The sequence below is a fragment of the Populus alba genome, chromosome 1 (genome assembly GCF_005239225.2).
Source record: "Populus alba chromosome 1, ASM523922v2, whole genome shotgun sequence".
Lineage (NCBI taxonomy): Eukaryota > Viridiplantae > Streptophyta > Magnoliopsida > Malpighiales > Salicaceae > Populus > Populus alba.
Genome location: NC_133284.1, coordinates 8,777,345 through 8,790,095, shown reverse-complemented (window position 1 = coordinate 8,790,095; position 12,751 = coordinate 8,777,345). Strand labels below are relative to the sequence as shown.

Below are 12,751 nucleotides of genomic sequence, written 5' to 3'. Positions count from 1 at the left end.
AACAATTTGTTTGGTTTCTGTGAAAAAAACATAGCAAACCCATGCTCTGTTTCTCCACCCGATGTGATTTTCCTTCTCTGCTGCTGATATGTGTTCCCTGTGTTTTGTGCATTTCCTGTGCTTTGTTGGCGTGATGTGTGTGCGTTGATGATGCTATGTTGATGATGAAAGGGGGAATTGATTTCGATCGAAATCTTGACTGTGAAGAGGCCGGTTGATGTTGATGAGTGTGTAGTAGAATGGTTTGGGTAGAAAATAGAAATAGGCAGTGGTCTTATTAGTGGCTATAAGTTGGGTGTTAATTAAATATGCATTACTGAATGGTAGATGATGTCCAATATATTGGTTTCGGTAGAAATCACAGTAATTGTTCAAGAATTCATATGGGTAGAAATATTAGACAATGAAATATTATCTGCGTTGATGATGATGATTATACACAGTTAAAAAAAATTGATTTCGGTAGAAAACTTGAGTCCTTTAATATTTTTATACAGAATTCATTAATAAATTATTGTATTATTTGTTATGGGAAACAGAAATCATTATATAATTATTTACTTTAAGGCATTGTTTGTGTTGGGAATTAGCTTCTTTGCGCATAATTTTGAGCATAATTTATTGTATTCATTATGTAAGTATCTTATATGCTTTTTAAATGTTTAGGTTTTGTTAGCAGAAAACTTCACTTTGTTGTTATGGATAGTAAGATTATCCATGCAGCATGTATGGGAGCAGCTGTAACTGTGATGGCTATAGGGATAGCTATTATTGAACAAGAAAGAAATAGAAATTATATACCAAGAGAACCATGTATAAATGCAATTGCTCAACGAGAATTCTATATGGACAACATTTTGAATCGAGGTGATAGACATTGTGTTGAACAAATTCGTATGGAACTTGTTGTCTTATATAGATTGTGTGATGTTCTCACAAGTCGGAACTATTACGATCAACTCAAAATGTGTCTATTAGGGAGCAAGTAATTGTGTTCTTACAAATTGTAGGCCAAAACCAAAGATTTCAGGTTATTAGTGGTATATACTATAGGTCTGTTAAAACTATCCATCGTTACTTTGGAATTGTTTTAAAAGCAATTCTTAAGCTATACAAACACCTTATTAAAGATCCAAAGGATATAGTTCCAGCTGAGATAATGAATAATTGAAGATTCTATCTTTATTTTAAGGTATGAGAACAATACTAATATTTTTATACATTAATTAATTACATCTACAAGAAAAGTTTATAAATCATTTTTTCATGTTTATATAGGATTGTGTGGGAGCAATTGATGGTACCCATGTTCCTGCAAATGTTCCTGTTGAGATTTAAGGAAAGTTTCGAGGTCGAAAAGAAGGAACAACACAAAATGTTTTAGCAGCTATAACTTTTGATTTGAAGTTTATATATGTTTTAGCTGGTTGGGAAGGAAGTGCACATGATTCACGGGTTTTAGGTGATGCATTATCAAGACCTAGTGGTCTAAAAATTCCAGAAGGTATATAAAAAATTATTTTATTATATGCAATAAACATATAAAATGTCTTATCAGATAAAGATAGTAATAGGTTTTATTTTTTTTAATTTGTAGGGAAATATTATTTTGGTGATGCTGGTTACGGTATTCGAAAAGGAATCATTTCTCCTTTTCGTGGAGTTTGATATCACTTGAATGAGTTTACAGAATGTGCACCAGAAAATGAAAAGGAGTTATTTAATCTTCGACACTCTTCATTGAGAACCGCTATTGAGCGAGGGTTTGGTATTTTGAAGAGTCGTTTTAGATCAATTGATGAAAAGTCTTTTTAGTCCTATGAAACACAAGTAGATGTTGTGCTTGCATGTTGTATTATTCATAATCATATAATGAGGGTTGATCCTTATGACTTTATTATGAAAGAAATATGTTCGGATAGTGAACCAATTAGACGAACAATCAACTTAAGTCAATGGTAGGAAAGGGAAGAGAATAGGGAGTGGATAACAAAAAGAGAAATGATTGCATCAACCATGTGGAATGACTATAACACTCAAAAAAACAATTAATTGAGTGTTAATTATGTGTTTGTTTTTATTATGTATTGCTTAAGTTTGTATTATCTTTGTTATGTATTTGGAGTGGATGTTGACTTTATTATAATTTCTCTTTTAATTATTAATTCTAGTTTTTATATGAAATTTATTAAATCTAAATATTGTATGATTTTATTTTGTATAAATTTGTAATTTCTTTTTTGTAGAAATGAGTTCCACACAGAATGAAAAATGCAAGGGCAAGCACTTCATATGGTCTAAGCTTATGTCTCACATGTTGCTTGAGATATTAGTTGAGGAGGCACTTAAAGGAAGCAAACCTTCTTCCACCTTTAAAGCAGAATCTTTTGTTAAGGTGGCTACAGAAATCAGTTAAAAGTTCAACGTCCAATACGAGCCTAAGCATGTGGACAATCATCTAAAGACTGTGAAAAAGAAATGGGGAATAATAACCAAACTTAAAAATAAAAGTGGCTTTGGCTGGGATGATTGTTTGAAGATGATTACAGTTTCGAAAGATGTATATGATGAAGAAGTAAAGGTATGATAAATATTATACTCTTTGTAATTTTTATATTTACTTTTGTTTCTAAAATGTTATACAATGAACTAAAAAATTGCATATTCTAAACTTTATGAACAGGCACATCCCAATCATGACAAGTTTCTCAACAAAAAACTTGATATGTACGATGCAATGACAATTGTTGTTGGAAAAGACATGGCAATCAGAAATTATACGAAATCATATGCTGATGTCAACTTGGAAGATAACACTAAAGAGCAATCAATTTCAATTGAAAATGAAGGTGAATATGAAGAAAGTTATAAGGAAAAAGAAACATCTTCCTCTAGTACACAAAAGAGACAACATAGGAAGAGAAATCGCATGTATGAAGATGATGGTATTGAAAAGTTGTCCAAACAGATTGAAGATGTAGCATTTGTAATTCAAAGCCTCAGTAAAAATCAACTTGATGTTAATGTGCTGTATACGGAAGTGATGAAAATTAAAGGCTTTGATGAGATCACTCTTGGGGATGCATTTGATCATTTGGTCCTAAATGAAATGTTGGCAAAAGCATTTATGCCAAAAAATGCTAATTTGAGGAAAATTTGGGTTCAAAATTTTATGAACCAACACTGCTACATGCATGCTTGCTAAGATGGTTTGACTATGTTTAAAATTTGAGTTCAGACTATGTTTGTTATTTAACGAGTATGTTTACTTGTTTAATTCGGTCTAGCATGTTTATGTTTGTAATTTGAAGTAATATGTATGTATATGACATCGAAACTTAATATTTATGCATGACTATGTTTGATGTTAGATATTTATATTTATATCTTGATGTTTATTTGATATATATTAAAGGGATATTAAAGAGATAATTGCCTTTACCCGTACAAAAAAAATATTTATCCAAAAAACCCATAAAAATATTTTTGTATGTATTTATCTTTTAAAAAAAAATTTATACCAAAAAAAAAAACCCAAATAATAAAAAAAAATTCATCATTATACTTTTTAGATTTCATTTTTTTTATTGTAAGTGATTAAATATTATATATATATATATTAGATAAACTTGAAAAAAAAATTAATTCATTAATAAATTATTTTCCAGTTCATTTTCCATAACACAACCAAACACTGGAAAGTGTTTTCCAGTTCATTTTCCGTAACACTACCAAACATCGAAAAATACTTTCCCGTAATTCACTTTCCAAAAGGAAACCACTTTCCTGCAAAAAAAAAAAAAACGGAGCCTAGTTTACACCATTTTTTTTTAACCATCTCAATTGAATTCAATTAAATAATTTTAATATAATTTTATGTTTTAGAATCTTCTTTAAATATTAAAAATTAAATTTCAAATGAATTTTAATTATTAAAAATACTATAAAAATAAATTGTAAATTAACCTTTTTATTTAGAATTTTAAATATAAGAAATTTTATGTTGAAACTAACTTCCTAAAAATATACATCTAGTCTTTTTAAAAAAAAATAAAATAAATATAAAAAACAAAATAAATTGAATTTTATATCTTTTAAACATATGAATCTAATTTATTTATCAATTGAATTCAAATCAAACAGAATAATTTAATTCAATTACATAATAGAATTGATTTTAGATAACTTGTTAGTGTTTTGGTACAATAAATTTATCTTTATTATATTTTTAAAATAAATTTTTATATTTTTAAAAGAGAAAATAGAAAAAAAAACACTAAATAGAGAATACGCTACGCTGCAAGCTAGCCTAAATTTTTTCCAACATGAAAAAAGATGCTAAGGCGACACAAATATACCTAAAAAATAAATCTAAGACTTTGGTCATTGAATTGGGTTTAATAAATTCAGCTAATTTAAATAATAATAAAAAATACAACGACAATAAATAAATTGAAAAAAAAATTGACAGCATAAAAAAACTATGAAGCTTATCAAAAACAAATCGAATAACATTATTAAACTCAATCATCAAACAATCCAATGTTGATAGGCAAACTACAAAATTAAAAAAACAGTGAAAAAAATATGAATCAATCCAGGTTAACTTGCTAACCTTGCAACTTTAGGCACATGCTTAGGATAACCTCATTGAAAGAAAAGTTGTAATATCCCACATCAGCGGGTGAGAACCTGGAGAGGACCTTATACGAGCATGTTCACCTTAACAATTAAGATGCGTTTTGGAGTCATGTGTGGCTATCAAGAACAAATCCATGAGACCCCGTGGACCAAAGCGAACAATATCTTACTAATGGGGTGAGGTGGGGTGTTACATTTGGTACCAGAGTCCGACTCATTGAATGTTCGATAATGTCGTCGGAGTCGTCGGGCTCCTTAAGGGGGGTGAATTATAATATCCTACATCGGCGGATGAGGATCTAGGGAGGGCTTTATATGAGTATGCTCACCTTGATTAGTAAGATAACGTTTTGAAGCCATGCGTGGCTGCTAAGAACAAATCCATGAGGCCTCATGGGTCAAAACGAACAATATCTTGTTAATGGGGTGTGGTGTTACAAAAATGAGAAAAAAAACAAACATGAAGACAGGAATTAAAAAAAAAAAACATGATCTAAAAAAGACTAAAGTTAATCCATGTTACCCTAAAAAATAATGCAGCAAAAATTTATTGAAATTGAAAAAAAAATACAATGAAAAAACACAAATAAAAATATTAAAAATAAAAAGAATAGGTGCTAAATTTAATATAAAAATAATTTAAAATAAAATATTGAGAGATGAAATTAAAAATTAAAGACAAGATTAAATTAGGAAAAGAAAAAAAAAACAATTAAAAATTATAACTTGCAGGTAAATTATGTTAAATTTATTTTTTGTTAATCTTGTGCATTTGGTGGGTCTAACTTGAGGAAATGCAGTGACAATGAATGTGATCAGAGACAGAGTTAGTTAAATTTGTGTTGTGTAGGAGTTATCAGCAGTTGAGATGGAAGTGGCTGCAACAAGGCAAGCGGGTTCTGTTTCAAAGAAATTGGTCGAGAAGGGTGATAAGCATTCTAAGAAAAGGATTTTAGCAGCTATTTGGCGTGGATGCCTACAGGTAAAATTAATTAATTGGCTTGGTGCGTGTTTGTCAAAAAACATTGGATTGCTTGCCATGGAAGTTGGAATGTTGAAAATAGAAACAAGAAATAACGCATGGCAGCCTATAAACAGCCTATAATTTTCTGTACAGATGCCCTGGGAGCAACCCTTTCTACCCACGTCGATAAACCTGGTGCTTATATCGGGTGTCTGAAATCTGGTGAAGTTTTTTCTGAGCCGTGAGTTTGATCCAAAAAATGTATCCAACAATAACTTATTTATTGGCAATGGCCGAGAGAATAATGCTTCATAAATGTATATTACCTGGAACCCTGATATTATATGCATTTGACAGGACCCACAAATGGTATGATCCAGGCTGGTGGAAATTCGGTGATGTGAAATTGTAAGTAATACAACGTTGGTTTTGCCTTATTCCTCGTGATTGATTCTATTTATGCTCTTTATAGTCTGCTTAATGCATGTCAAGGTAAGCTTGCCTTCTGATGGTTTGTTCTGGTCTTGGTAGAAAAATACCTCCTCTGTTATGGCTTCCATAAATCGCATAGTGGTTCTTCATCGGTGTCTGCTATACTTTCTGAACTTTGTCCCACCAGATATATTTAAATGATTAGTTCTTCAAAGTCAGGATAATAAATATGGTGCAGATAAAGCATGCACTGCCAGTTCTTCAAATATGTAGTTAAGAAATCTCTTTATGGTGAGATCGACGCCATTTCACGTGCTTTGGCTCAGTTTATTCCAGTTAACAGGTGGTTTATTTCTCACTTCTTAGCTAATGCTCTTGATAAAAGACCGTGTATGGCTTCAATGACTCAACCACTTATTTTGTTTTTACAGGTCCATTTCCCGTAAATATGCCCGTGATCGATGATGTCAGTACTGGATCATGGTTCATTGGGCTTCAGGTCCATTTTGCTGCTCCTCATGGTCCACAGGTTTCTCTATCCGTGTGATCGTCTATGTTTGTGTGTGTACAAACGAATTTATTTGATGGAGGAGCAAGAAAAAGGCCATATTAACTATAAATGCCAGGGCAAACTTTGAAAATTTAGTTACTTGAAGGGAATTGTTGAGCGTATGGACTTATTTTTTATTAATTCTCTTTCATATTTCAAATTCAGGGTCAATATGTGCAGCTGTGTGACTGGATTTGCCTTGTTAGCATTCTACCTGAATCTAATATATAACAAAGAAGGCCGCGTTCAACATGTATCAAGGAAGGTTTCCCTTTTCTCTTTTCATGCACCCTCTTCCAGTCTTTCTGGTTCCCAATGACAGAAGCATGAACTTTCATGCAATGCATCTGGTGAGATTTGATCCTGATAGCATCAAAATTGTGAAATTGTTGATAGAAGAGGTATTGACGATAACATCTGCGTATAAAAAGCTAGTTCAGGGTTGTTCAAACCTTTGGACGTGAGCCATATATAGAATTCATGAAGATTTTGTATGCTGCAGGATATGTTTTTTCGGAGATGTCTTGTAATAGCCATGTAATACAGGTCCATTTTTTATTTTTTTATTATCAAGTTGACAGTTATCCTCCAGCCTATTAAAGAGACTCTTTTGGATTTTTTTACTGAGAAGCAGATTCGTTTCGTATTTAGGAAACTAGAACTGTGCTTATTTTTTCCTTGTAGTTATGCATAATCACTGCTACAGTTGTAGCTGGGAAAAACACAATTGGGACAGCAAGAAAGATGGTCTCAATTGAAAATGGAAATTGATTTGGTGAGCCTAAAGACACTTTGAAATGGAGTTGGACTCGAATTTGTTGATCTGTCGCTGCAGTATGGGTATTATATCTAATTATATGCTTTGTTGAAGGGATTTCTATCACAGTTGAATTTCTATGTTGTGAAACACGATATCATTTAAATTTCGTGGTTTTCAACAATAGCATGTGGCATTTAACGTGTGCTATTTCACAATTCACCATTTATTTTAACTACATTATGTTAATTGCCCAATTTGTCCAGCATTTTGTCTTTCAAGGTCTTGTATTGAGTGTGGAATCTTTCCACCCGGAGGTTTGTTTGACTTTAGAATGGTTGAGCTCTGGCACGATTCGCTTCCATGTCCAAGGTTTGATTCACACATTGCCTTTTAAAGGGTTCTGGGATATTTCCTCATGGTCGGAGGATTAATAACTGGTCTGGTGCTGAGGTACACCTACCAAAGAAGACGAAGCAGATCTTGAAAGTGAAACGAAGGCTAAGAAAGAGAGATGCATTGTATTTCTTATGTATGACATGAAAAAGACAACACAACCATTACCATGTCCGAGACATTTCCTACAGCACTTTCAGGAAAGAAAAACGCGGAGAACTGGCTAGACTTTGTCTACCTTTGAAATTAAGTAGCAGCTGCAACCTTGTTTGAGGGTCTAAGCTTCCTTCCGTGGGTCCCTGTTTGAGCGTGTAACATGGTATACCTTAAGATCCATGCCTGTTAGCTTGTACTCTTAGGCATCGGATTGATTTCCCTTTAAAAGGGTTGCATTTGTTTAAAAAGAAAGTGCATTTTATTCTAAAACTCAAAAACCTTGGATGGGGCCCTTCTTTATACATATAAACAAAAAATAATAATTATAATTGTGGCCATTGCGGATAGGCTTGCAAGGAAAAATTGTGGAGCTAATCAACTTGTTCTTAGGCATTGCTGTGGGCTGTTGCTGTAATGATATTATATTAAATGTCTGCTGTTATGAGTTGATTTGAACAGGGAAAATGGCATAGGCATTGACAGCCACAGATCGTAAAGGACAATTCTCAATGATAATTTTATTCCATGGCCAGCTTTAACGAGTGGAGTTGCTTGGCTTCTTCTCTAATATAATTTTATTTTGTCATATTAATTTATTGCATTATTTTTACTCCGTTGTGGTTGAAAATGAAAATTTAAAAACAGGATATTATTTAAGGGAAGAAGAGAAAAATCCTAGAAGTCTAGTCCAGGGAGGCCAAAAGTTTGAATATTCCACGAAATCTTTCGAATGGTTAGTTATTCGTTAATTCAGGTATATAGACATGTTCATGGTCTGTTGTTTCAACTGGAGTCCACATCAAAAGTTTCGAATCCCAACAGAACTAACACATCATCTCCACGCTAGAAACACATGGTTGCCAAGTCCTCCTTTACACACTCTTTCAGACTTTTTCTTTTTTATATCATCTTGATTCCTTCTGTATTTTATTATATGACGAGGATTCTTTTGTCTACAGCCCTTCAAGCTTTCTTTAATACAAAGACGAGGTCATACCAAACCAGTCCCCTTTCTTTTGTGTGTGTGTGTTTCCTTCAAGAAGTTGTGCTCCATTCTTGAGTCTTGACCCTTTACAAGCTGTTCGGCATTAAATACTGTACTGTTGTTCCATATAACCATTAAATGTTTTTTCCTTTGAAACTGGCCAATAGAAAAAAAAACGTTTCTGTTCAAACTTTGGACTTTTGTTGATTGTTGGAAGGTTCTCATTTTTTGAACCTTTTTCGGTTGAAAAATTAGACAGTTTGGTCATCTGGGGCGGCGTTCTGTTCTTTTGGAATTCAACTTTGTCTTATTGTTGTCTTTTTGAAAAGAGTTTGATGCAATTTTGAGTTATTGGTCTATATCTAATTTCTTTTTTGATCAGTTGAGAGGATTTCATGTTGTCCACAATTCTAATGGTGGAAAGTGGAAACTAGTTAGGGTTTGTTGTGATTTTGCTTTCCACTCACGGGAGATAAGGTTTTTTCACAAGAAACCTGTTCAGATCTTCAACTACTTCAGTAACTGCTGAGCTTCTTTATCAAGTACTTAATCACTATTGGTTTGGGTATTTGACCAGAGAGAGAGAGAGATTGAGAGACAATATTATTGTGTTGTTGTTTCTTGAATTTTGCATCCTTAATTTTGTTTTTACACTATGAATCGTTCTGGGACAGCCGACCAGAGAGCGGCAACAGCTGTCGAAGTTACAAAGGATAGAAATGGAGTCGATCAGGTTGTGCTTCGAAACTGGCGAGGGGCTTCAGCTCGGGTGAGTCCAATTGCCTCATGCTCTTGTTTATGGTTGACTTAATTTGTCTAATCTGAGAAATGACTGCAATGATACAGTCAGATGGAAACCATCATTTTTGGTGATTAGACGTTATGCAAAATTGCAATTCTTTCTTGAGTGGATCTTGATTTATTGTGTGATTATGTATTCAGGTTAGCTTGCATGGAGGACAGGTTCTCTCATGGAGGACTGACCAGGGTGAAGAGTTGTTATTCACCAGCAGTAAGGTAAAATCGTAGGGTTTTATTTGGCTGCTACTTCATATTTCTTAGGTTATAGTAATGTTTAATCTGCGTCCTTAATTTCTCTGTTACCGGTGGTTTTTTATTGATCGAGTGATAATTGTTTTATTTTTGTTTACTGCAGGCAATTTTCAAGCCACCAAATCCAGTGAGAGGAGGAATCCCCATTTGCTTTCCTCAGGTATTTTGAGGTTATGTCATGTCAATCAAAGACATGCCATTCTCGGAGATCTCTGACTAATAAGTTGCTTCGATTTGTGTGTTAAGTTTGGAAACTGCGGATCGCTGGAGCAACATGGGTTTGCAAGGAAGAAAATTTGGGCGATTGACCAAAATCCACCACCATTTTTACAACACAATGATTCCAACGACAAAGTCTATACTGATCTACTACTTAAGCCATCTGAAGAGGATCTAAAGATCTGGCCACATAGGTATGACCTTTAACAACTGCATATCCTATTGATAATCCCAGATCAGATCATAAGATGGCAAAGCCATCCTTGGATAATATTCAACTGGACTGCTGGAGTTTTTTTTTTTTTTGTTAATTTGGTATTTCCCTTCAGTTCATTTACATGTTATTAATTAATCAACAGAAGGGTCAAACACCTGCACCAGATATCTGCATAATTTGGCATTAATCTTGTCATTGCACAAGGTTAATTGACTTTTCTGTGGCCTACTCTTTTCAGTTTCGAGTTTCGGCTAAGGGTGTGCTTGACGGTAGAAGGGAATCTAACCATGATATCGCGCATCAGGAACATCAATTGCAAGCCATTTAGCTTCTCAATTGCTTTCCATACATACTTCTCCATCTCAGATATCAGGTACATGAAAACTTCAGTAGTTGTTTTTTTCGTATGTGGTTGTCGTGGAATTAGACATGTTCTGCATATTTATATGCCTTGTGAAAACTGTTTAAGACTCAAGAAATACAGACCTCTATTCCTCAAAGAAAGGCTCCTGTCCTTCTAAACTCTTTTATCCCCTAGTTCTATGCACCTAGTAGTTCGTTTACTTCGCTTTTTCCCGGTCTCCTCAAAATTCAACTTTACAGACAAGAACTTTCTTAGCTTCTAGGAATTTATCATTGTGGCTTGTACTCGCTAGGTTCATTGTGTATGATACTTATCAGCTTTAACCTGAGTAGTGCCATAGTTCAATGTTTTTCACCTTCATTGGAGGCAAACAAGTGTGTGTATTTTCAATTGCCTTTTCATGATAAATGACAATATTGAGTTAACAGTGAAGTAAGAGTAGAGGGGTTGGAAACTCTTGACTATCTTGACAACCTTTTCCAAAGAGAACGCTTCACAGAGCAAGGAGATGCCTTGACATTTGAATCTGAGGTAATACATCTTCTAAACAGCCATCTGAGTTCCTCACAGCTTCTTGGCTGAGCTGAGAAAAGTATTTCCCGATTTGCAGGTGGATCGGGTTTACCTTAGTTCTTCGGATGTGATTGCTGTTTTTGATCATGAGCAAAAGAGGACATTCACTATACGAAAGGAAGGGCTTCCAGATGTTGGTAAGTTTATTTTTCAACCTTCAGATCAACAATAAAAGCGTGTTCATGGCAAGTTCTCATTTTCTTTCTCACGAGTAGCAATGATTCTATGACACTGCACGTTTCATTCTGTATTGAGGGATTGAGCCACTTTTGATCACTTGCCTCTGCTTATAAATAGTGGTTTGGAATCCATGGGAGAAGAAATCCAAGTCCATGGTAGATTTTGGAGACGAAGAGTACAAACAGATGCTTTGTGTTGATGGGGCAGCAATTGAGAAGCAAGTTACATTGAAGCCAGGTGAGGAATGGACAGGCAGGCTAGAGCTCTCTGTTGTGCATTCAGGATGATGAAGTTGCTACCCTCTTGAACAATCGTTGATGAAAAGCATATTATAAAAATAATAAGCCACTTAATATTTGCTTGCTGGCTCGTACGATTATACAAATATTTATTTTATTCTGTAGTTCTGGTGCAGAAAATAAAACCCATAGTCACTAATTTCTGATGTGGTGGCTGGTAGTCTGAGTGGAGATATTGGTTTTATTGTTTCTCCATTGTAGCAATTACCATAAAATTATGCGCATCATACATATGTGCCCCCAAGAATTGTATATACTTAATTACAAGATTGTTGGTTACTTCCCTGGATTTTCTTTTTTAGTTGTGTGTTTGTTAAATAAATAAATTCATTTCTTTGTGCTTTTTCTCATTTGTGCATATGATGTTTTACTAAGCAAATATAAAGGATGGTTTGTGTAATTAAATACCAGCTATATATTGGCATCCAAATAAGATACAGAAGAATGAAACTAGACGTTGCCCCGAGCTATCCCGTTTATATATATAAAACAAAGATAATAAACAAATAAAAAAAATGACCAAAATGCCTTGAGAAAAAAAAATCCAAGATGAAAAAAATGATGTTGTTCAATTTTTAGCCAATTAAATATGAAATGATAAAATTAGATGAAAAAAATAAAAAATCGGTGCGAGTCAACCTGAGTTAGCATGACAAACATATAATCTGGGCAATAAAGAGTGAGTTACCCAAACTAACTAGTCAAACTTGTATCCGAAGTCATGAGGTCGAGATAACTCGATATATAAGAAATCAAAAAAAACCACAAAATAAATTTAAAAAAAAAAAACTGATGTCAAACCATGAAATTAGAAAAGAAAATAATCCAAAAAAAATTTTTCAACCCCATTCAATTTTTAAACTCATGACTTAGGTCATTAGACTATAAACACCATATATGAAAAAATCATGAGTCTAATCCTCAACAAATCAAACGTTTAAGGATAAAATCAGAGGAAAAAAAAC

The 12,751-nt window shown here is 33.5% G+C and overlaps 1 protein-coding gene across 1 annotated transcript; it reads left to right on the top strand.

The window, feature by feature from the left end:
- The first annotated feature begins 8,695 nt into the window (after positions 1-8,695).
- On the top strand, positions 8,696-12,131 carry LOC118033823 (putative glucose-6-phosphate 1-epimerase). The gene is made up of 8 exons (XM_035038943.2): positions 8,696-9,650; positions 9,824-9,898; positions 10,038-10,094; positions 10,181-10,347; positions 10,609-10,743; positions 11,163-11,265; positions 11,345-11,444; positions 11,605-12,131. Exons 1-8 carry the CDS (start codon positions 9,537-9,539, stop codon positions 11,772-11,774), a joined length of 921 nt encoding a protein of 306 aa, XP_034894834.1. The 5' UTR covers positions 8,696-9,536; the 3' UTR covers positions 11,775-12,131.
- Positions 12,132-12,751: the final 620 nt, after the last annotated feature.